Source organism: Polistes fuscatus, unplaced genomic scaffold, assembly GCF_010416935.1.
Source record: "Polistes fuscatus isolate 324 unplaced genomic scaffold, CU_Pfus_HIC Scaffold11, whole genome shotgun sequence".
Classification (NCBI taxonomy): Eukaryota; Metazoa; Arthropoda; class Insecta; order Hymenoptera; family Vespidae; genus Polistes; species Polistes fuscatus.
The window spans coordinates 5,508,456-5,535,270 of record NW_025113009.1 but is presented as its reverse complement, the minus strand read 5'-3'; the positions used below and the strand labels follow the sequence as shown (position 1 = coordinate 5,535,270).

At 28.2% G+C, this 26,815-nt stretch overlaps 3 protein-coding genes across 5 annotated transcripts; 2 read left to right on the top strand and 1 right to left on the bottom strand.

Annotated features, from left to right (window-relative positions):
- Positions 1–65: 65 nt before the first annotated feature.
- LOC122526431 (putative gamma-glutamylcyclotransferase CG2811) lies at positions 66–2,713 on the top strand. Of its 2 annotated transcripts, XM_043649833.1 has the most exons (5): positions 66–316; positions 1,199–1,387; positions 1,859–2,008; positions 2,240–2,361; positions 2,459–2,713. In XM_043649833.1, exons 1-5 carry the CDS (start codon positions 212–214, stop codon positions 2,493–2,495), a joined length of 603 nt encoding a protein of 200 aa, XP_043505768.1. In that variant the 5' UTR covers positions 66–211; the 3' UTR covers positions 2,496–2,713. The 2 variants fall into 2 exon arrangements, with proteins under 2 accessions (XP_043505768.1, XP_043505767.1); XM_043649832.1 differs by lacking the exon at positions 2,459–2,713 and having other exon boundaries at positions 70–316; positions 2,240–2,425.
- Positions 2,703–8,278, bottom strand: LOC122526430 (protein CDV3 homolog). The gene is made up of 3 exons (XM_043649831.1): positions 7,913–8,278; positions 6,784–7,220; positions 2,703–6,334 (listed from the first exon to the last, which is right to left on the bottom strand). The coding sequence occupies exons 1-3, from the start codon at positions 8,087–8,089 to the stop codon at positions 6,196–6,198; spliced, it is 753 nt and encodes a 250-aa protein (XP_043505766.1). The 5' UTR covers positions 8,090–8,278; the 3' UTR covers positions 2,703–6,195.
- Positions 8,279–9,218: 940 nt separating this feature from the next.
- Positions 9,219–25,936, top strand: LOC122526429 (pyruvate dehydrogenase (acetyl-transferring) kinase, mitochondrial). 2 transcript variants are annotated; one of them, XM_043649829.1, is made up of 8 exons: positions 9,219–9,934; positions 22,947–23,154; positions 23,274–23,458; positions 23,562–23,726; positions 23,968–24,146; positions 24,257–24,481; positions 24,603–24,768; positions 25,050–25,936. In XM_043649829.1, exons 1-8 carry the CDS (start codon positions 9,832–9,834, stop codon positions 25,100–25,102), a joined length of 1,284 nt encoding a protein of 427 aa, XP_043505764.1. In that variant the 5' UTR covers positions 9,219–9,831; the 3' UTR covers positions 25,103–25,936. The 2 variants fall into 2 exon arrangements, with proteins under 2 accessions (XP_043505764.1, XP_043505765.1); XM_043649830.1 differs by having other exon boundaries at positions 24,603–24,776.
- The last annotated feature ends 879 nt before the right edge of the window (positions 25,937–26,815 follow it).

The following is a 26,815-nucleotide window of genomic DNA, read 5'->3' as shown; positions in this document are numbered from 1 at the left end:
TGGCGTGATTCTTGTATACTTGCTCAGAAGATCTTATCGAACGAACTTAGAACCGTTGACCTCCCACGCGTATTGTTGTTGACCGACGATATTATATCCTACTTATGTTAGACGAGTTTCGTTTCAAACGTGTTTTCCTATTGTCCTTTTGTAATATTTCTGAATTTTCATTAATAATATCTTTTTAAAAAAACGTTTTACAATTAAAGCAATGATCTTTCGAATTGCATCGGCCGTCTTGTTAACAAGCATCACTGTATTGGAATTTTGTACAATGTTTAATTACGCAACGAACGATTCGAGCTTGTTAAACGAGGTAATTGTCATTATATTTCTATTTAATTCATTTTATTTTCATTCTATTTTTATTATAAAGAAAAAATAATAACGACTAATAATTAAAACAGAAATAAATAAATCAAGAATATTTTAATTTTGTTCTTTGTTGTTTGAAATATAATTGAACAATTATCTGATCAAATAATTGCAATTATATTATTGTAATAAATTTAATTATAATAAAAAATGTACACATGTATACATATCATATACATATACATATATAAATAAAATTTATAAGGATAGTAGCGACATCTGGCGTTTGCTAAGCACAAAGTATTAATGTGAACAGTATCATAGTATGCTATCGTACGTTCTTATTGTTCGTGTCCAATAAAAATGCGAATTAACAGTCTGTAATATGTTGCCAGTGAAATGTACCAAAAATACACCGTGTTATACATTGACTATTAGTCCTTACAGTGAGTCGAAATATAAACGTTGATCGAAAAATAAAGAAGACAATTTCTTTATAAAAATACATGATAAATTTAATCACGTCCTTCCACGATCGTTAGATTTTTTCGGTCGCCGTACGCAGTGACATCTGTGAAACGTTAATTGAATTTTTTTATTGGCGCGATTTTACTATTCAAGTAAAATCATTTTACGGTCAAGGTGAAAAGTAACGATAAACATCACGTTTTTATGTGCGCACACGTTTACAGTGCGCGTAATATTTAATTAACGTTTATTACGTTGTAAAATAAATATGATCAAATATTTATAAAGTAACAAATATTTATCGAGTTAAAAAAAAGAAAGAATAAGAAACAAAAAAATAAAACACGTGTAAGAAAGAGAGAGAGAGAGAAAGAAAAAGAAAATATCTTCAAAGATGTACGAAAATTTGTTCAAGAATCCTTTGCATCGTATATTCGTTTATGGGACCTTGAAAAGAGGAGAACCAAATCATAAACTTATACAAGATAAAGCTAATGGATATGCGAAATTTCTTGGAATCGCTAAAACTACTTCTTCTTATCCATTAATTATTGCTACTAAATATAACATTCCATTTTTGTTGAAAAAACCAGGAGTTGGTCATGTAAGTGAACGATCTTATTAAATATTATTACATATATATTGTAATAAAAATTTCAAATTAAAACGCACGAATATTTATAGAAAAATATTATATAAATTGCTATATTATGTTAATATCAAAATATTTAAAAGTCTTAAAATATTAAAAAGATTTAGATAAATATATATTTATTATTATTATTATTATTATTACTATAAGAAAAAAATCCAATATGAAACGAGTAAAAATTTACATATATAAAAATATTTTATTTGAAATATTATAATTAAAAAAATATTGTTAACTTTATCATCGATGTAAAAGTTTTCATTCTAGAATTTGTGATTAAACTGATAAATTAGATAAACACTTGTTATTGTTAGTCTACGATTAGATACGAAAAATGTATTAAAGTAATATAAAAATAATTTTTTTTCTGCACGATTAAGTAACATAGTTATTTCTTGGCACGTCTCTTTTATTTACAAGTAGCACGTGATCGGCGAAATATATGACGTCGATTCGAAGATGTTGACAAAGTTGGATGAGCTGGAAGAACATCCAAATTTTTATGAGCGAACGGAAGAGGATGTTTTTATGGCACCCGAATCTAAACTCAAGCATAATAAAAATATCCAAGAGGTGAATTTTTAAATTCATAAGAATTTCAATTTGTTATACAAATTTAAATGTAAAACAATTAAACATTAACATTTAATCTGCGAATAATTTTATATCGTAAATGGGATCTTTAACAAAATTTATATTTTTTATATTATCATTGAACGTAAATAGTAATATACTTTGATATTAGTATAAATAATAAGTAAAATAATTATTTTGAGACGTTTATATATTTATATTACTTTTTAGGTTGGCATGTTAACGAAAGCCTGGATTTATTTTTTACCAAAATTTAAAAGTTCTTTACTGGAAGTACCCATGTACGAATCTTACAGCAACGAAGGAAATCACGGATTAAAATATGGAGAAAAGTATGTCCGCGATCCTATGCACGATCATAGGAATGAGGTTCAATGAATAAATTCATCAAAAACATAAGGCACTTATTTTTATCTGCTATCTTTACAGTGACGAAAGTACTGCTACTATCGGAGATGTACTTTGACAATGATCAAGGTCATATATGCGATAAATGTCGTTGAATTTAATATGACGGTGACCGAGATATTGTGTTCGTAATATGTAAATTATATTTACAAATACTCATACACATATATATATATATATATATATATGTATACATGTATTTTATGTATACCTATAAGGATAGATTTGTTTATCAAGGCTGTAAAAAAATACGAACAAGTCCAGCTGGTCTAAAAAGTATTTTAATATTATCGTAAGCTTGTGTGTGTGTGTGTGTGTGTTTTCACACTCACCTCCCCATAGTACATTATAACAACTTGTATTTCTCTCTCCCTCTCTCACGTTCATTACTCTTTTGTTTTTCTTTAATATTAAAAAAAAAAGAACATATCGATAAAAATATAAACAAATTTGTATAATATCGAATCTTGTAGCAACGATCACTACACAAACCTAAAACGCGATTTATAGATCGCGATAAAACTCGAGAAGTATGACAGAAGTTGTATAAAACATTTTTAATGAATTCCATTTATTCGGAGTGATTTTTCATCTTCCTCTTATTCTTCTTCTTCTTCTTGATGATTTTTATAATACAAAACTTAGGATTCGGAAAGAAATTCGTATAGCCGAAAAATCAATATCTCGTGTGATTCATTTTTTTTTTATTTACTTCACTTTCGTCATTTTGAATAGCCACGTTTTCCTCGTATGTATTTCTATATGTGTCAAACACTCCTAAATCGATTCTCTTGTAATTCTGTTTTTAAATATCGTTCTATCGCTCTTTCTCTCTCTCTTTCTCTCTCCATCTCACTCTCTCTCTCTCAATCATGCAACGATAAAATGATTTTTTTTTTATTTCAACTATATACTGTAACAGAAGGCAGATTTGTACCGCATAATCAATTGGCGCCATAATTATTAAGTAGCGCGAATTATTCGAAAAATTCTTGTATTCTTCGAGAGACACATGATGCGTTACATTTTGCAACGTATTCTGGAAGCTAAACACAGAAGCTCTTTTACAATGATTGGCGTTTAAAAACAACGCGATTAGAGACACACGAACAATATATATATATATATATATATATATATAAAACATATATACAAGATGTTTAATAATTGTGTATGTCAATAGTTCATGAGAGTTCATATCTAAAAACTAAAATAAATGCAAAAATCATGATAATATTTTTCTTTTATTAGTCTTATAATTAGATATATCCTTCCGAAATATTGGCATACATTTTTATAAAACACTCCGTATACTGTGCTGAAAAATAATATTGGCACCGATTCATTTTTTTTGTTATAACATCTGTAAATCTAAAAAGTACGATTTTTCATTTTCTTAGTTAAATATATCTCTCGAGTGTAATGTATAAATATATTCCAAATGGTGGAGATCAAGTGGGTATACAAAAAAATAATACTTGTTAATTTAGAAATGGATTTTTATGCGTTTTTTTCATTCGTTTTATTTTATTTATTTATTCTACAACAATTAAAATTCTCTACCGTCTTACAATACATTTAAACTCGAGAGAGATGGATAGATTTTTAGAACAAAAAAAAGAAAAACAAAAATAAATTATTAAAAAATCAATACTCTTCATAGTAATTTACAGAAAATATTATTAAAAAAAATGTTATTTGTGCTAATACTTTTTTCGTCACAGTATATGTATATATATATATATAATATATATACATATGCATATATAACTTTATTCAACTGCAATTGCGAGATCGAAAACGGAAAGGACTACGTTTACCCCGTTAACTCTCTGCACCACGTCCTTTTTGTGTATTAATAGGAATTAAATGCTTCAATTGTAATATTAAAGCATTCTTCTAAGTGTAGATCATGTGTGAGTGGTGCGACTAAATCAAAAAATAATTGAGGCAGTACGTATACTTTCCTAGCTAAATCCTAGGAAATTTATTATAAATAATCACATTCTCATACTTCTTCTTTCCTTTTTTTTTTGTATTCGTTTACTATACATACTCTTCGATATTCTGTATGGCTCATTTGATATCTTCAAAAATAACAGCTTTAGCACCGCCTTCTTTAGTTTCCAACTATGCATGTATGTATTTATTATACGTATTAGGAAATCACCTTTCCTCGTTTCGCTTATAGTTCTTTTCTTTTTTCTTCTTTTTAGTATTATTAATTTAATATTATTGATAGAACAGAAAGAAAAAAAGAAGTATTGAATCAACAAGAGTAAATTAAAAACGATCATCATAGTCATTATCATCAAACGAAATCTTACATTATTAACACTTGTTTTTCCTTTTATCTTTGTTCCTCTTTTTTTTTACTGTTGTTTTGTTTTGTTTTAACGTACATGAATTTTTTATCTTTTCTCTTAATTCTTTTATATATATATATGTATAAGAGATATCTCATATTTCTTTGTATCATCGACCATCGCGATCGTACAACAAAAGTACATGTACTTTTTCTATACACATATTTTCGATGATCTTCGATACGTTCCACTTTACGTCTATTTTTATTCATATTTCTTTGCTTATCCCAAGCACAAGCCCAGCCATATTGAATTTTTAGCCCGATCTTTTTCTTCGACATTATGAATCCTCCCTCAATTCATTTTCAAATTCGTCCCATCTATTGTTCGTCGTCGACGAACGGTTTATTTCTTTTTTTTTTTCGTTTGTTTGGTTTATTTTTGAGCATAACAGAACGTAACAGAGTACTACTGAGGGTCCGTCAAGGAACCGACCTCATTTTTTAACGATTCTCGTATATATTATATTATAACTGTTTTTATTTAAAAAAAAAAATAAAACAAAAAGAATCTATAGAGAACAATTAGACATCGTAAATACGCACGCGAATATTATTATTATTTGTAAAAACCCAACAACCAATCGTTGTATCCGATTATTTCATTTTTTTTTTTTTAACGCATTTACGTGGATGACGAAGAGAAAAAGAAAGTATAATTACAGAAAAAATGTAGCAATTCATTATCAAAGCGTTGTATTTTCTTTTCTTTTTCTCAATAAAACTAGCACCATGTGAAGATAGAAAAAAAAAAAATAAAAATTAAAAAAAGTAAAAGAAAGAAATAAAAACAAAAAATAATAAGAACGAAACAAATAAGATCAATCACATAGTTACGAACTAAATAAGAGTATTTCTCATATTTTAATTATTATATATTCACAGAAAAATTCTCCGAATAGAGAATCTGATCGCCGCACTACATATTATTTTCCTATCTTGAAGAGGATTATACTTCCGGACGTAGTATAATCTTACAAGTTTATAAAATTAAATATAAAAAGTGAGGCTAATATTTGAGCACACAGTATGAAAATAAGTTTTCACTTGTAAAATACGATTTTCGATAGTAAGAATGTCGTTCGATGCTTAGAAGGACCTAAGTTGCTCCTGTTACACAAGCACGATGAATCCTGTTAACCAGTCGAATCAGAATTTTGCCCTGGGCTTTTTCAAAACACGGACATTCACAAGGTGTACGATATACGCTTACATATTCATATATACATATATCATATACATATCTATATGTATATATATATGCATGCTATGGTACACATATATATTCTATATCCTATGAAATGTTTTGTGGCTTAGCTGGGCCACGAAATGGAAAGGAGGCGATGATATAACAATGCGTGTCCGTTATCTGATCTAATCGCAAGGAGTGCTTTCAGCTTTGATCTTGCGACAGTGCACCATATTTATTCCCGAGAGAAAGTTTAGGTGTTTGAGCTTGAGATTCCTGCATACTGTAAGATCTGCTCCCACCACGATTGCGAACCTCTTCGAATGTACCTTCTTCTCGTTTCCTATACATATATATATATATATAGTTGCGTTATTTTACATTAGAATAAGTAACATTAATTGAATTATAGCTTATTGAGTTTTCAATTAATTCTTTCTCTTCGTAAAAGTTGTTTAACATCAATGAATTTATTTATATACATAAATATACCGTTATTCGAAATTACTTTCCGTCATATAACAGCTGATATATCGTTAAAAAATTATTATGTAAAGGGGACTCTTAATTCTACAGATTAAGTGTGTCTGGTGTTTATTAATTGTTTATATTTTATATGTACAGTATATAAGAATGTATGCAGAGTTTAATAAAATAATTTTTAAATATGCAAATCGCATTCTGGTTTATGAACATAATGGTTAAAGTAAACCAACAGTCAGTTATCTGGAACTTCGATGAGAAAGAATTAAAATCATTGATTTTAGTTTAAGTAAGTTAATGAATCTTTACCGTCGTCCCCATGGACCAGTGGATTCATTGCTCTGTGGCTTGGAACTCAATGTTGGGAAATATTCTTCGCTATGAATATCAGGTGCAGCATTTTTAGCTCGTGATCTTGGAGCAGAAGAAGTCATTGCTGTAGGATTTCTCAAATGGGGAGGTACATAACTGCTGTGCATCGAAGTTGGAGTTGCTGGTGCAGCAGTGGCTGGAGTTGTTACAACTTCTACTACTTCTTGTTGTTGTTGTTGTGGCACCTCTGGTTTTTTCCACGGTCCACTTTTGGCCGTATTCTCTCCAGTTTCACCATCAGAACTATTGTCACCGGTTCCTCTTTCGTCATCTGATTCCACGTCAACGGTCTCTTTTACAGAGAGGTTTCCAATTTTCAAGCCTCTCAGATCTTTCTTTTCTTCTATCTCGAATTCTTTCCATTCATCTTCATCCTAAAATAAAATATCTTCTTGGAGAAATTCTATAAGAAATATTGGCAAATATAATATGCAACTAAAAGTATTGCATAAATATTAAGCTGCAATATTATTGTATAACATTATGCAAGAGTTCGGAGACACGTGTGTACACGGATAACGAATATAATACTTAAATAATATTCGTCAAATAAATAATCATATAAGCCGATAATAAAAAAGGAAAAAAATAATATAAAGATAATGTAAAGATATATGTATATACATATATCTATACATATAAAAAAAGATACGAGCTATCAATTGTCGATCATAAAAAAATATTCCTGGATTGCATCGAAATCGATTAGAAAATGTAAATGTTAATCATTGAAAGTCGGCTTGTTGAAATGTTACGTGCCGGACTTTATCGGTCCAACTGTTATATAATATCATCGATTCGATTTCCTTTCGAGTAACATTAAGTTAGAAATAACTTTAATAATATCTTTCCGGCGTACTAAAATTCAAGAAAGCCGATATAATTTTATAGGCAGGTTCGTAAGAAACTGAAGTGACGTTTGCACGAGCAAACATGGCAGCGACCAGTGTCCTCTTAGCCTGGTTCTTTCCCATAAACGGAGAGTATAATGTCTAATAACCAGAAGTCTCTAATTTTATCATTTCTTTTGTAATATTATCAATAAATCACATCCAAAAATGATTACCTCTATTTGTTGAGTTTCCTCGCCTTCGGGATTAGTCGGTTTTTCCTTTGACTTCATTTTTTCCGTACGTTTACCCGTTTCTTCTAATTTTTTCGCAACCTCCTCGGTCGTAGTAAACTTTTTACCCTTGGCTTTCTTCCGATCCTTTTTCGCAAAAAAATCGTCTAAATCCGCCATGATTTCTTGCTCTTTTTTATGTCTTTTAAAAGAAAAGATCCTCCCCCGTTAAACTCTTTACCGTGTGAACTTTGGAAATGAAAATATATTATAACGGGGGGTAGAAAAACGATATACTACACGAGGCACGGTCGAAACGCGTACTGAACTCAGGGCACCCCTGCTGCTGTCCACATGGGCTTGTCTTAACCGGAAGTCAGTCAACGACTCAACTCAATTATCTTTCTCTCATTTACATTCAAATATAATATTTATTTATTTTATTAATAAATCACGATCTTAAAAATAATTCAATTGTCTTTATAATATTAATATAATCTCGACGTTTCGTTATTTTATTTGTTAATATTTTCAATCATATTAAAAACTTTTCAACGATTCTAGAGAAAGGTGCTGCCATCTGTCTAGCAGAAGACCCTTACAAAAAATACATGGATTACTTAACCTAAAAATCATTTTGCATACGTTATACTTAATTACATTCTAATTCCGCTTACATTATTTTTTATAGATTTTTTAAAATTAATATCTCTCGATTCATGTTTTATTTTATTTTGTAAAAGATTATTAGAAACATATGTGTACTTGGTAATACGAGATTGACTTGGAGGTTAATTATTCCTCTTTCTGATCGATGGTAGATGGCATTGCTAGTCGAATCGTCACTTCCGCATTACGAGCACGACACTCGCGCATTACTGCACTCGATGTTATAGAACATGGATAGATTGAATTACATTAAAGTCGATTTAAATATATCGTTATTCGATCCATTTTCTGATATTGTGCGACGCCCCTCTACAATTCTTCTTTCATTTAAAAATAATTTTTATTTATAGAAACACATTTATAAGTTCTTTAAACACACGAACATATTTTTACCTTATTAAATATAAATAAGCAAATGTATGTTATAACGTTAATTGCATTTTAAAAAAAATATTCATATCTTCAATTATTTAAGATATAAAATAATATTTGAAATAAATAAAACAATAATGTCGAGAGAATTCATGAAAGTTTATTAAAAACGATTCAAATTTCCCGCCTATTGGTGATCACATCGCCATGACCGTATCAACTCGTCGACCAGATTGCGCAGGCGCTTTAATGGAATATCAAAAAAGAAAAAGAAAAAAGAAAAAAGAAAAAGGTAGAGTGTGTGGAACTGTTGGTAAGAAAGTGTAGGAAGCCTCTCTAGAAAGGCAGCTAACTGGCTTCTAGTTTAGTACGAATAATACGTTCGAACGGTAGTATTATTATTACTATACAATAATAGTATAAATTGAAACGACGAATTAGAAAGAAATAAAAAAAAATACATAAAAAGAAAAGAAAATATACCGTACTGTATTGTTATAATTAAAAAAAAAAAAAGAAGAAAAAAAAAATAAAGCAGACGAAGTGTTGTGTTTTATTAAAGCGTATATAGCAATTATTTATTAGCGTTTATTTTTACGAGGGAACGAAGAAAGGTAGAAAGAGAGAGGAGAGAGAGAGAGAGAGAGAGAAAGAGTGAGTGAGTGAGTGAGTAAATGTGCGAGTGGTAAGAGGGGGAAATAGTGACAAGGAAGGAGGGACGAGGGGTGAGGAGGGTGGTAAAGGAAGAGAAGAGTAAAAAGGCCGTGTGCGCGCGAGACGACGTCCAAACGACGCGCGCGTCACGTTACGAACGTTACTAAACACGACCACCAGTATTTGTATCCCTGGTATAAAGTTAATGTGTTACAAAGAGCAACGAAATGAAGCTAACTCGAAAGTGTTTCGGGAACATCACCAAGATGTTGGACTTCTACTCGCAATTCAACCCCTCGCCGCTTTCGATAAAGCAGTTCATCGATTTCGGTGAGAGTTTGTATATCTACTTGTATATCTACTCTTACATATTCTTACGTACTATTATACATACACACACTTATTTGTCAATAGACATTGACAAAGGTAGAAACAAAGAGACAGAGATCTTTAAACGTCTATCCATTGTCTTAATATTCAATCAAAAATTCAAATTTATTCCAAAGCTTTTTGATTTGAATTATTTTGTTTTAATTTAGGATGTTTTTGAATTTGTTTGTTTGTTTGTTTGTTTCTTGCCAATTTCTTTTCTTTTTTTTCATCATTTTTCCAGGGTTCTTTGGCAGAAATGACGACCTCCGAAGGTTAACGTTCGACCTTTCTCAATTTTTTTTTTACATCATCCCCTCCCTTATTTCCACCCCTTCTTCTTCTTCTCCTAATCCTACTCCTTCTCTCAATACACACCCCAATCCTTCTTCTTTCCTTACCTCACCTTCTATGACTAAATCCTAATCCAATGTTCGATAGATGTATTATCAGAAAATGTACTTTCTACTTCGATAATACTACTACTACTGTTCGTTCAAATAGTTCTACTCTTGCTTTTATATTTACGTATTTATTTACTTGTATGCTGCATTCGTGTGTTTAAAGAGGACAGTATAAGGTTGTTTAATAGGTACTCTTTAAAGCTAAACTGCAAGAGACTCTTTCGATGAGATGCAACTATATAATTTATGATTATTTTTATTAATTTTATTATAAATTAGATTAAAAAACACAAGTAACGTGGCATCGATAACGGAAATGATAATCAAGTTTATGTTTTACTTATTTAAAAAACAAAATAAAGTAACAGTTATATATGTAATAAATGAACAGATAAAAAAAATAACATGTGACAACGCTCCCATGTGATTTCTTATTTGAAATTATAATTAACAATTTAAATTGTTAATTGCCACTTTTACAATTCTCATCATATTCGAATTTGATTGCGTATAACTTGGCTAGAGAAACTGAAAGACTAAAAGAGAGAAATAGAGAGAGAGAGAGAGAGAGAGAAACGATAGTCAGATACGATGACGACGATGATGTTTATTTCTTTCGATGTAAACAATCTCTTTAACCGGTTTCTTTTCTAGATAAGGTATTAGTAAAACGTGGTGGTTCATTTCGTATTCCATATGAGACATTTTCTACTAGGAATACTAAACGAATAAAGAGAATAATTTTCGGTTAACTATTTTGTTAAAGAACGTAGTCATGTATAGTTAATATCTACTAGTCATCATTCTATACTTCTAACAGAAAACATTTTTTTTGATCGGTAATAACTTGAGAATTATTTATTACAAAATGTTACGTTGTCTAATGTTTTTCTTTGAATTTTTCTAAAACATTTATTATAATATACTTTCATTTCGTATTTTTTTTCCCCATTATTATTACGAATTTAACTTCGTCAATTTTTAGATTGCATTAAATTAACTGATTAAAAAATTAATGAATAAGAGATTGTGTATACGGGTCGGATTAAAGTACTAGGTGTGAAGTTAATTATCTTTTAAGTGACAAGATAAATACGCAAAGTCGACTATGTATATTTAATTATGAGTAATTAATAGTAAATTAAATTTCGTTACTAGAGTTAGAAATTAAGAGGTCGAAGGTTTTATAAACGAAAAAAATAAAAAGGTTTTGATACAGATTATCGTGGCAAATTTTCGACGAGTTCTTCTTAATGTTCTTTCATTTTATTTGAATAAGTTTTAACATTATAATAAATAAATCATAAATACTATTACATCGTGCAAAATAAAAATAGAGAATTTTAAATAGAACATTATTCTTGGTTGAAAGAAATTTGAGGAAGACAAAAATAAGGAATAACGTAAGGAAAAGAGAGAGAGAGAGAGAATTCTTATCGTATAGTAAACTACTTATCTCTCCAGTTGTTTGTGATTATTATTTAGTTCTTTTTTTCTTTCGTATAAGATACTTTAATAAATATTAGTATGACCTAATATTAATTTTATCTTATTTACAATAATATTAATAAAAAATATATCGCAAAGAGAACGGACCCTTTAAAAACTTATATTAAAAGGAAAAATAATAAAGACTAAACAGTACAAAAATATATTTTAATAATAACTATTTATTAAAAGTGCAAAACAATATTATTTATTAATCATATTTAAAAAATGATGAATAAATTTTTGTATTTGAAACGTTTCGAACATTAATTTTGCTATATCTTGTTCACTGACCTATCTCTTTGGAAATATTGCTTCTTTTTATTCGAAGTTGCGCCTTAAGGCAGGGATCAACGAACCGTGAAATTGATTTGTTGTTTTTAGCTCCTCTTCCATATATATTATATTTCTTCTTTTTTTTGATAAGCATTAAAAGATGAACGACAACACATAATTCTGACTTTCATTACGGTGTTCAAGTTGTGTAAGAGGTAATGCATGAGGTATGTCCGATATTGTATTTCTTTGGATTTTTCGATCATGTTTCTTATTTTCTATTTTAAAAAGGATGATATTTTATATCGCAATTTGTATTTAAATTTCATCCGAATATGGATTCTAAAAGAAATCTGAAAAATATCATCATTAGTATTACATTTGATAAAATAATTTTGGTAACGTTATAATGATCTTTTCTAAATTAATTGATTTTAAATAATTTTGTTATTCGAATGTATGTTAAAGAGGTATCCTTACTTAATGTATAATTAATCGTAATAAGGTTGCACAAAAAAAAAAGAAAAAAGAAGAAAATATAATTATTTTTGAACGTCGATAACATCCTACTTAAGTATTATTATTACTATTAATATTATCGATTTTATTTCGAAGTATTTTTTGTTTGAACGTTGAAATATATTATTTAGAAATTAGCTAGATTATACTTTGCGTGTTTTTAACGCGACGTTATGAAATATACGATATTAATGTTTGGATGATTGTATCGAATCATACGAGAGATTCGCAATTACGTGACTTCGTTTGCTTCATTGATATTTAATGATCTTGACATTTGACTGACTTAAATGATTAAAACCTCGACCTTTCTTTCTATTTCTTTTTTTTTCTTTTTTGTTTTTCGTTAATAATATATCTTTACTCGCGTAAAAGAAATTTTTCATTTGCATATTTCGAAAAAATGTATTTTATTTGTGTGTTTCGAAATTGAACGTAGATCAATTATATATTTTGCAAAAGTTAAGACCAGTGATATAACACATTGCGGTTTTTATAAAATAAAATTGATAAAACGTCACCTTACTGTCGTTTCTACTGAAAAGATATTTATTTGTCGTGTAAACATTTTAACGTTTACGCAAAACCGACACTGACCGATGATCGAACGAACGTGCGATGGTCGTTAATGCACGTGCCGATGTGAAACACCCTGTTTAATCTTCGACCTTGTATTTATCGTCCGATCATTATTATCTTACATTATTCATTATTTCTAAATCCATAAGAGACGACAATTCTAAATAATATGATTATCTATTATCGAAAACATATATTTTAATAAAAAAATCTTTCGATCAACGTTATTAAAATTCGTATCGAGTAAAATAAAGAATATTAGTACTTTTGTTTAATTGAAAAGAAATTCTAATTATTCGTAGATTAAAAGAAAGAAATAAGTACGTGATTTTTTGTATAACTATTAGATTTTCTATAATTAAATGTTACATTACGAAGTCTTCGATTATGTCAACAAAAATTCGTATCGAGTAAAAGAACAATTTGAAAATACAATTATATAAATGTCACGTTTTTCCAATGAAATATTATATTAGAAAATTTGAAAAAAAATCCATTAATTTTTAATTGCTTTTTCAAATCGGATAAAATGTTTCCATTAAAATATGAAAGGAAGTCAATCATGGAAAAGGAAATATCTATGAAGAAACCTTGAAATAGGTTTCAGGTTTAAGGACACAGGAATATGTTTGCCGTTCACTTGTGTAGTGGGTCAGGGTCGACCAATCAGTAGCCGTGTTCATGTACCATCCCCCTTATTCTGGCTTTTCCATTGGCATTACGTCGACGTCTCGCAAATATAGAAACGAAAGACACGCGTAATCATTGCACGTCTTTGTGTTCTGGACATTTGCCATGTTGTTTGCTTGGTTAACTTCGGAATTCGTATTAACTCGTCTTCTTAAAAAATTCTTCGAATTATTTACTGTAAATAATAATTAAATAATACCTAAACGGCTTTGACGTTTGTTTATTAGTATATATCTAAATCTATATAAATTTGTATATATTTACGTATTTATATATGTATGTATGTATTTATGGATGTATACATATGTATATATGTATGATGTGTGCTCTTATAAACCAAGTTGTAATCTTTTTAGTGGTATTCTTGTATCTTTCTTTTATATGGAAATTTTCTTAAAAGTTGCAAGAAGTTTCCTTTCGCGTGATCACACTTTATAACTTTTTTTGTGAAGAGAATAAATAAATAAAAATGATCAGAGTAAATATTACAGAGTAGATACAATTTTTATACGTAAATAATATTTTCTTTATCTATTAATATTATATTAATATTATTTGAATTTTAATATACTTAAATGTAATTAATATAACGTCTGTTATATATATGTACTGTTTTTTATTCAAACAGTATTTCCAATATTTCGAGTAAATTATTTTGTTATAGAAATAATATTATTAAACGGTAGTTATATTATTATATCAACACATCGTTACATTGAATAATCGCTTATTATTAATCGAGTTGATCACTCTCATTTCCGATTCGTCTTAGAATATATTTATTTACGGAAGAAAACTAACCGGTTATTATTTTAATCGTCGTGTCCGAAAATAATATGAGTTCTACCCAAGGCAAAATATTTTCTTTTACGATGAAGCGACCTAGCGAAAGGATGTGTCTATTCCTGGTTACCCTCCGAGAACGGATGTACACGTATCTATGTACACGTACTACACAAACATACACACACACACACATACATACATATATATATCTACTTCAGGTTTTTAATTAAAATCGAAAATGCAATCATTTTTTCTCCAGTTTATTTTCTTTGTTAGCTGAGCTAATTGCTCGGAAAATATTCTTTCGACTATAAATTTAATTTGCGTTATAGCGTTCGATCGATTCTCAAGCACTAAAAATAACATTTTAATTCTCACCTACGTTTAGTTTCTTATTATACAGAGCGCGAGACACCTAATTGTATCACCTAAATATCTTCACTGTTTACAATCGTCTTAAAAAATAATTTCAATGGAAAAAAAATTGCATCATCTTAGGAAGGTAATCCAATGTTTGAAAGAATTCTTTCTCAAAGTTATTTTTTTTCTTTTTTACAAGATGCAAAGATCAACATTGTTTTTTTTTTCTTTTTCAATGGAATTATATATTTTTTTGATGATATTTTTACATTAGTACGTGATCATATATCATTCTCTGATCATAAATTCTCGAGACATTAACATCCTAAAGATGATTACATTGTCTACCTTGAATATTTGTTAGTAATATGAAGAAAATATTTGGTATAGAACTTGCACGACACAATGCGATGCCTATTTCTTTTGTATAAATGGATGAGTAGGAGATGACTCAAGATAATCTTCATTTTTTTTCAAATGAGATGACCTATTTTTCTTACCGAACTTTGCGATAGCCAACAGTTTAAAGTTACAGTGTGCTATTAGGGAAGATCATTCAAGGTCAACAAATATGATAGTAAAAAAAACGTTTTTGTGATCATTTGGTTGTGAGTCAACGTTATTTTAACTATATTGTCCGATATCAAGAGAAAATAATACGTAGGTGTATGTTAATGGTTATTTGTATATAACATCACACGTGATACACACATACATACACATACATGTTGTTATATATAGGTATAACCTGTATATATATTAAACGTGGATACGTGATTTCACGCACGTAGTTCGTATCATAGCACGAAATAATAATGTTACTCGTAAAAAACTTTCGATTAACATTGGACAGTAGTTTTTCTTCGATTTTCTACAGAAGAATAAAATTTGTCGTCTCCTGGTCAAACGTACAGGTACCAATCTTCGTGTGTGCCTTCTTCTTCCTCTTCTTCTTCTTCTTCTTCTTCTCTTTATATTCGATTTAAACGCAGCTGCCATAACGTTTTTCTGCTAATTTTCTACTTGTTAACGTCTACCTACCGAGCCGGTTTACCCAGCTCGAAAAAGATCCTCCTATCTTCGATCTTTTTTACTCTTTCTCCTAACGAACGACAACTTTTACTCTTAATATAACGTATTTTATAATATCATACTATCGTATTATTTTATTTGATTTATTTTATAATCAATTTTTTGTCCTTTTTATCACATTTATTCAATCTTATTCCTATCATTTATATATCCTTTGTTTTTATTTTTTAACTCGTTTAATTGTAATCGAAATTATTTTTCATATAATAATTCGAATTTATTGATATTTGTGTTAATTTAGAAATGAAAAGAAAAATAATAAGAAAGAAAATTAGATATAATTTTGAGACTTGCTTGAGAAAAAGAAATTAAAGTCCGACAACGTGCAAATTTATTTTTATCTTGTGTGTTTGGTAAAAATGTTAGAATTTTTTTTTTTTTTTTTATAGACTTGTTGATCTTAAAGATTATACCAGAACTTTTTTACGTTCAAACACGTTCGAATCTTCTCTGATTCACGTGATAAAAAGTTGAAATCGGCAATTCGGCAAGGTCAGTCGATTCGTGTGAAAGAAAAAGTTCAATCCGTGATAAAATTGAGATTTATACTATTAAACTTTTAAAGCCAAAGGTTTAAATAATAAATAGTATCGATTGATAGCACAATTAATTAAAATGATTAAATAAATGAAAAGAAAAAAATATTGTACCAAAAGTTCAGAGATTTGTAGCTTGGCAATCAAAAATAAATTTTCTGACTACTCGTAGCATCGTGGTTTCGAATCATTACAATTTTGAAAATTGAAGAACATTATCGAAGAAGACTAAAACGTTTGAATTAACAGTAATAAATATTTCTCAGAATTTGAATGATTTTATTTTGAAACATTTCATTAGAAAACTAATCATTTAAAATGAATCACTCGGTGTACATGTATCGTGACGAATAAAAATCTATATGACAAAAGTTGTTAATAAAATATTGAATAAAATAAAAATAAAAGGAATTAAATATTGATAATAAAATTGTCTTCTTATTTCATTACGAAGTAAAACTACTGCTATAGAATCGACGATTGGAGGATTACACCTGATTGCAAATAATTGAATGACGCAAGTAAAAGAGAGAAATGGACAGACACAAGGGGAACATTTCAATTTCGCATTTACTTTGACGACAATTTCATTTAAACGAAACTAGTTTATTTCCATTCTCCGTAACTTTTAAATTTCTCGCGTATTCTCTCATTCATTTACAATTCATTCATCAGATGAATGTAACATATGTATTTACAAGAGTTTAGAAACGCGTAGTTTTAAATTGATCGATAATTAATTTTAAATGTGCACGATTAAGAATAATATCTTATAAATATCTTATATTTTTTGGATCGTATCTTTCGCCGTTTCATATTATTTTATTTTTTTTATTTATCTTTCAATGAAAGTTTTGACACGACAGGTTCGATAACAAATTTAATGAACGTAAACAATGAGTCATAAAAGATCAAACTTACTCTAAGAAAGATAAAAAGAACAGTTTTTTATTTTTAATCAATATTTTGTATTTTCGTACAAAGTTATTAACTGACGCGACACGTGTGTGTTTATTGAAAATAAGAAAATTATAGTAGGCGAGATTTCTAATCTTCGGACTTTGCTCACTTCCTTTCCGCACATGTTCAAATTTATCTTGACAAAACGAGAATAGTTTCTTTAAACTCAAACGTTCCATCTCAAATATTGCCAGTTATAATTTTAACCAGTCAAAATACGATACAAATTTACTATAATATTGATTAAATTATAAATACTGTAAATAAATGATTATAAGTATCGAATAAATTAGATTTAATAATCAATTATACACGAACACGAAATAATCTCTTGAAATATTTTTATAAATTAATTTTATACCCGTTCGTATATCAGACGAATAAACAAAAAAAAAGAAACAAATTAAGAATTTAATCAATAGCATTTATTTTAGGATAAATTGGAACAATTTACAATCTCGTAACCATTAATTATTAATTAAAATCATGAAAGAACTTGTATCGATCCGATGTGAGTGATTCAAAGGGAAATTGTAACTTTCCACTCATTTTTTTCTTCTTTTTTTTCTCTCTCTTTAATTTATACCATTCGCTTTTTCCATCGAGATACAATAACACACTCGGTTGTTTAAAGTAACTACCTCGTTAAGTTCTTTTCATAAGGAGAGTGGTACTTCAATCTCTTGAAAGAAATGTAGATAGAACGCGTATGCCAATTCTTTATCGTAAACACAACCCTTATTTTCACTAATTAAAAAGAAAATAAATATAATTGGGTACCTTAAAACCATCGATCTAATAATAAAACAATTTAATTTGCAATTAGTCGTTCGTTAAAAAAGAAAAAAAGAAAACAAATTAAATTTTTATTTGAAAAAATCAATCGAAATCGATACTCGACTTATCGTTATAGAAATTTATTATACGTTAACAATAAATCTGAAGTAATCTCGTTTAAAATATTATTCGAAAATTGATCTTATTGTTAAACAATTTCATCTCGCGGAGAGAAATAATATTCGTAATATATCTAATTGAAAATTTTCAAAGAAATTCGATCGGATGTATGTTAATGTAAAGTAGAGACAAAAATTCGTATGCTGTTATTATAGCATGAACAAAAAACAAATAAGTTGACTGATGTGAGTGGCATTGATGACGTAAACAGAAGGTCGAACGAGATAGACCGATTCGTTTGATGACTAACAGGTTGATAGAAAAGATTGATAATATATTCGTTAGTTGATTTCTAAACACACTTCGTATTACAATTTAAATGAAATATTTTACATAACAAAAATATTAAGATTACAGAGTTTAGTCATATCTTCTTTTTTATATTTCCTTATTTAAAATTCGAGAATAAAACTAAAACGATTTTCAAAACTGTAATAAGTTCTATAAATTACAAACACCGTACGTATATCGTTGTTACAAATAATCGTAAAATTTAACACGTTGATGTTAAATTTGATAATATAAATAAATTGATGCCGAATAAAAATGATTTACTTTTGATATACCGGATATTTCGTTTTCAATTACTTTTTCCATATAGCTTCGATCTCTTATTAGTTTTATAAATAAAAGTTATTTAACGTTTTTCGATGTATAAATACAATAATATTTTCAGCCATTTCATTTAATCGATATATTTTTTATGAGAGTTATAGTGCAACGGAATTTAACAATGTTTGATAAAATTGAGTAAAAATAATTGTAACGTTTTAACTGTGACATGTAACTGTAGAATGTTACAGTTATGGCATGCACGAATATGATAGTAATTCTCTTATATAGGATGTTCCAAAAACTTCTATAATTTAAAAAAAAAATTAATTATTTTCAAGGCTTATTATTTGTTATTATTTGCTGCAAGTTGTTCTACACAAAATATCGATTTCCATTAAATAAAATTACTGTGACTTCTCATATACCGACAATAAATATGATAAATATTATATTTTCACTTCAAAACGTAGAAACTTTTATTTGAAATATTTGTGGGTATATAGTTCAAAATAATATATCTTGTGTATGTAGAAAATGTTTCGATGATATCATCGAGATACTAAAAAAAAAAAGTCAATTCATTGCAGACGTGACGAATGTCTCGTATTTATTTTTCACTTATTTATTTTCAAACGGTACTCTCTACAGAATTTGATTCTCTCTTTCTTTCTTCCTTCTCTCCTCTTTGACTCACATATATACACACATACACACACTTGCTTATCCTTAAAGCTCAAACCTGCGGGCAAATAGATAAGGTCAGATTGTAATTTCACGGCTATTTCTCTTCGATTACATTTAAACAATAAATAAGATTCAGGTGGATAGTTTCTCGAATATATATTACTAACTTGAAAGCTTTTTTTATTAAATAAAACCACTGGTACGGCAAATTGATTAACTATATCTACTAAAAAAAATGTAAAGAAGAAAATTGATAAAGTAATATGCATTGTCATATCATTTATTATTAAACAGTTATAATAATTATTGTCGTTTAATAATGTTAAGAATATTTATTTTTGATATAACGAATGAAACATTAATCAAGTGGTTTAAATAATAAAAATTGTAGTCAATTTTCGAGATAATAAATTGCTCCGAATTGTAAATTTACTCGTAAAATAATATTTTCCTTGGAGAATTTGCTTTTTACAAAAACATAAAAAAAAGAAGGGAAATAAACAAAATACTTCATTTAAAACGTTACGAAATAGGAAAATAACAAGTTCCGTGAGAAAGGAATCGTGTTAACGAGTTGTTACACCATCACCACCACCGATGTAAGCTTAACTTTAACTTGTAGATAATTTCGTCCAATTAAACGATGATAGGCTGGGGTATTGTCGGACATAAGTGCGCCATTACACTTTGTGACGTATGTAATTGAAGATGAGGTTTTATATGGTCCTTGTTAAAAAATTATTCACATATACATATACATGTATAATATACATGTATCATAATAACATACATATCTACACATACATCTATACATACATATATCTATAGTACATATATATATATATATATATGTTCTATTAAAAATATTGCTCAGAGTTAGTTGACAAGAAAATATATATTACGCGATAAATTTGACTTAAATGTTTAAATTATGTTAAAGCGTTTTAAAACGAAACACAACACCATTGTTTCTGACGATTCAAATCATAAATGTATTTCTCTTCCTACATGATGGGAAATATATAGAGACGTTTGTTGAAAGAGCTGTTGTAACTAGACGTCATCAACTAGGTCAGTGCAAGTTGCTACTAAAGAAGCTTTTTATTGCATACAGGGTGATCCAATAACTATGATCATTTCCAACATTCACATTGATTTTTGATTTCATGACAAAATTTCCAAAAGAACTAAGTCATATCATTTCAAATGATGATCGTGGAAAACATTTTATTTCGAACTTATCAAAAGATTGACAAATAATTAATTAATTAATGGTGATATTTTTATAAAGGTTACCTTGTTCTGTTCATGCAAGTTATATTTTTTTTATTTTATTAAAATTCTAAAAACAAATATCACAGGTAGAAAGTTCAAGGCTAATTAATTATTCGCGATTATATTATTTTCGCAAGTGCACCTTAACGCGCATTTTTTTTCTTTTTATTTCTCAAGTGCACATTGCTCGTGCATTATTGTGTAAAAATATCGATAACCTTGAAATTTTGTAAAAAGATAAGCTTGAAAAAACAATATTAAATAATGTCCAATTTTTCCCTTTCAAACAGGATGGGAACCTTTGTTCTCGACATTTCGTTTATTAAACCAAAAATAACGGAGACATTTAAAAAGTGGTAATAATTATGAAAATATTTAATATATATTCTCATCGGTATATTTATAAAATAAATATCGATTCTTTTCAATATGGGGTTTTCTGCATGACTTTTATCAACCTTTCTGCAAATAAAAAATCGTACAGAATAAGTAATTAAATATTCTGCAGAGATTCATCGATATAGATATATTTTAATAAGTGTAACAGATGATGATACTTAGACTGAGATTAATTATTGAAAATGTCAAAGATAGATAAGTAGGTATTATACATGTATGACATGTATAGTATTTAAAGAATCTAATGCAATATGTTCTATATCTTTCACTTATTCCGAGTATTGGGTGGTCAATAAGTAATATTAAAATTATATAATAATATACAATTTATATGTATTTATTTTTATATAAAAATTATTTTATCTTGTTTATTAAGAAGAAAAAAATATATATATGCGTAAAAAGATATCAAATATTTGTTTTCAATAGAAAATAAAAGATAGTGTTCGTTATTGATCTTAAATATATGAAATTCGATAAATTTCTATATAAACAAAATGTCGAGTATTTTGAAAGATTAATTTGTGACGAAATTTTCGTCACAACTTATTGACCAATAGGATATAATAAAAACATTGCGAAATGTTTGGATCAAATTTTTAGCCTATAAAACTGACAAATCCCAACAGCTGTTTTCTTCTCGTGATACACTTTGTTTTGCACGATATCAAAGTGTATTGACGTTTTCGATCGACCTAAAATCCTTTTATGTATATATATATATATATATACGTATACGTATGTGTGTGTTATAATTACTTTAGATAACGATATCTGGTACTCGTGATAGATGATAAAGTCTTTATCTATTTATATATAAAATCATGTAAGGATATGAATACTCAATTTATCCCTAACAAAAGTTTATAACACGTTTGTGTATTGTATATATATATATATTATTTACTATGAATTAAAAGAAATAATAGAACAATTGTTTAATCATTTAATCATTCAAAAAAAAAATTTATCTATGATTAATAATAGAAATTATATAATACAATATTAAAACGTGTTGATGGTATTTAAATGATTCAATTATTTCTAACTATTATCGTCTGTTTTCTATCAGACAAAATATAGAGACAGTTGGTATTAAACAAGAATCTGTATAAAATGAGATAACACCAGAAACATATTTGTATTTATTTTTCTTACGGCATATACGTACTGTTTCTACCAAAGAAACCGTGTTTGCTTGTTATAAGCGTACAAATAAAGATATGTATTTGAATTTATTGTTGTTTGTGAATTAAACATTGATAATAAATTTTGATAATGCAATTGAAACGAGTAGGAACAAATAATCTAGTAGTCGTAATTCAAAAAGATTTTCTTTTTTACATTCTTTTTTAAGATTAATCTAATAATGATAAATTAATGAAATGTAATCATTTGGAATTTATGTTTCAGGACTAAGCGCATGCGAAAGGAAGTCTTTTATATTCTTAAGGAAGGAGCTACCGGTACGACTCGCTAATATTATGAAAGAAATACATTTGTTACCCGATAATTTATTAAAAACGCCTAGCGTTGTAATGGTCAATAATTTATACGTCACATCGTTCGAGGAAATAATACATTTCGAAAAGTCCGAAGTAAACGAAAGTACTTTGGATAAGTGAGTTTATTATTATTATTATTATTATTACTAATTAATATTAATTTTTATTTATTTTTTTTTTTTAATTAATTAACGTTCAAATTAAATTCGATAAAAAATTTCCATTTGTTTCCTAGGTTTTGTCAAGCATTGATCAAAATAAGAAACAGGCATAGCGATGTCGTTCAAACCATGTCTCAGGGTGTTCTTGAATTGAAGGATTCTTACGACATTGACGTTCAAACGGAAAACAGCATCCAGTATTTCCTCGATAGATTTTTCATGTCTAGAATTTCAATCCGTATGCTTATCAATCAGCACAGTAAGTTTATTATATCATTCTTATTTTGATTAATTTATGTTGTCGCTATGTTTGAGATAATAAATTAATATATTCGTTAACGTAAATTATTGTTTCATTTAAGCTTTACTTTTTGGTGGGATATTAAACGGTCATAGCAGACATATAGGATGTATAGACCCATCCTGTGATGTTATTAGCGTTATCAAAGACGCCTACGAGAATGCACAGTTTCTATGCGATCAATATTATCTGGCTAGTCCGGCGTTGAATGTGAAGCAACATAACGGCAAGTTTGAAAAATGTTGATTGTTCTAAAGTAGCAGTAAGTGTTTATCGACACATAGGTCTCATATATTATTATTTATTTCTTTTTCAGTAGGTATAGTAAATTAATTTGATCAAAAGTAAATAGCATTAAAGAACACCTAACTACTAGATGATTGATAATGAAATAAAATGTAATTACTGATTAAGACGGAAAGATAAAAAGATATTAATCGTAACTGTTACAAATATTATCTTTTCAGAACTTGAACGAGGAAATGAAATACGAATAGTTTACGTACCGAGTCATCTGTATCACATGCTATTTGAATTATTCAAAAATAGTATGAGAGCAGTTATGGAATATCACGGATCGGAATCTGACAATTATTACCCGATCGATGTGACGGTTGTACGGGGAAAAGAGGATATATGCGTGAAGGTGATTAGAGTTTAGGAGAGATATACATAGTTATATAGATAACTATGACTACAAAATTGAGATATATATCGAAGGAGATCGGCTTAGTGTTCACTATCGAATTTTATTAGATATCTGACCGTGGCGGTGGGATACCTCGTTCGCACACGGATCATCTTTTTAAGTACATGTATAGTACAGCACCACAGCCAAGCAAGGCTGATGCACATACTGTCCCTCTCGCTGGTTATGGTTATGGTCTTCCATTATCACGTTTGTACGCTAGGTATTTTCACGGTGACATCGTTTTGCTAAGCTGCGAAGGTTACGGTACTGATACGATTATTTATCTCAAGGTAATTATTTTTCTTTTTCTTTCCTTTTTCTTTTTTATTATCTTCAAAAATACACGAATATAGATATAATAGAGATTGTTTTTTTTTAATTTCTTTTCTTTTCTTTTCTCTTTCATCATAGGCACTTTCCAACGAGGCCAACGAATTGTTACCGATATTCAACAAAACTTCATCAAAGTTTTATCGGACCCCAGTTCCTACGGCTGATTGGAGCAGCCAATGTGGCGGCGGCATGGCCACGAGACAACTCAGGATGAGTTATAATCAAGGACACAGGTTACCTCATGGTATGGAGGTCGGTCATTGCTAACGGAATTTTTTTTTTTTTTTGTTACCTATCTATAATACCTTTATTTTATTTTATTATAAATTTAAATTTATGATATTAAAAGATAAGAAAAGATAAAAAAAAACCAAACAAAACAAGACAAAAGAAAAAAAAAATTTTTAAAAAAAGAAAGAAAACAATTGAATGATATATTTTAAAACATCGAATATAATTACTTTTTTTTTTGGGTAAAATTTGAGTATCTCAGCATAGTCTTCTCGTTTGTTTTCATTATTTCAGTCAGATACTTCGAAATGAGCTTCGGACGAGATAAATATCCAGTAATGGCATAATTATTAGCGATCTGAGTAATACGAGATCTACGGATACTATAATTTCGATGTTATCGCGGAATATATAGAGGTTTTATCTTACGATTAGGTTCTGTAAGAGATAAAAATATTCACGGCATAAATAAAATGAAAACTCAACTGAGATTTCTTTTTTTTTTTCGAATTTTAACGTCTCACCTCACGTATTGCAAATTCGTGTGAGATATTACATATCAGAATGAAGGAAAAAGAAAAAACAATTGTCCCCTCCCATAATCAACAGATTATTCACCCGAAATTGTTGATAGTTATTTTGACAAAAGAATAATAATATTCAATCGAGTTTAATTTAATTTTAATTCATTGTCATCGATGGTGGATCGCATAGTGAGCAAAATAGAAAACAGAAGTAAGAAACAACAACACAGTAAAACAAATAATTAATCAACCGGTATTATCTCTACTTATATAATTGTACATATATTATGATTTCTGCTTACTCGATCATTTGTTTCCTCTTATTTTAAGGTCAACGATGAATAGGAAGCTTTCATCTTGACAATGTACGATGCATTTTTTAATTGAGAAAGATAATTATGTTATTAATTCAAATGTCATTTGACGAAGAATTATAGAATCCATATTTATGTTACTTTTTGTGGATTCTATCAAATATACAGATATATACCCACAAAACGCAGACTGTGATGTAGTAGGCAATTTTAATTTTTAACTGTTAGTAGACGACTTGAAAAAAGAAAAAAAAAACTTGTTAATTGTTAACAACGCTGCACAACGCGTGTGTATATCTCATATGTAATAATATTTAAAAAGAAAGAAACAAACAAATTATAATTTTACCTGTAGCTTAAATATATGTGAGAGAGAGAGAGAGAGAGAGTCGCTTTACGTCTCCCATACAGAAAGTATTTTCTATCGTAGAATAATAATTCATCTAACAATTTAAAAAAAAAAAAGAAAGAAAAAAGATGAACGTTAAATATTTTCAATAATACCTCAATTTTTAATAAGGACATTTTATAAGGAGTAAGCTTCAAGAATAATGCAAAATCGATCGTTTTTCTTTTATACGAAAAACTTTATCCTTGCGAGATATTCCCGAAAGTAAATAATACACAGGATTGTAGTTTTTTAACTTGTACTTGGCATTAAAGAAAAAAAGAAAAAAGAAAGAGAAAAAAAATCAATAAGCATAATATTCCAAGATGATCCATCATATTTTCTTTGTTAAAATATCATATATCATGCTCGTTTGATTTCTTCGAAAGTGGAGTTAATATGCATGTGAATAATACCAAAACAATTTACGATTAGAAATCTAAGTTTTTTTTTTTCTTCTTTTTTTTTCTCTTTATTTTTACAATTAAATTAAATTAATTAATTATTAAATTAATTAATTAATTAATTAATTTAACAATTAAATAAAAATATTTCATATATAAATATTCCATATTTTTATTTAATTGTTTTTTATTTTCCTTGTTTCGTTTACCTTTTAATCGCAATTGCAATTTTAATTTTGTAGTCAATTTGTATTTTAAGAAAATTTATTAACTACTACGGTGTACTCGTGATAATAAAAAGAAACAAGTGTAATTTATAATCGTACTAAATTAAGCGAGAATGTGTATGTTTGTTACTTTTTACAATGGTTTGTTTTTCGTTAAAATTCTTTTCTCCTTTTCTTTTCTTTTTTTTATTTTCTTAAAATAT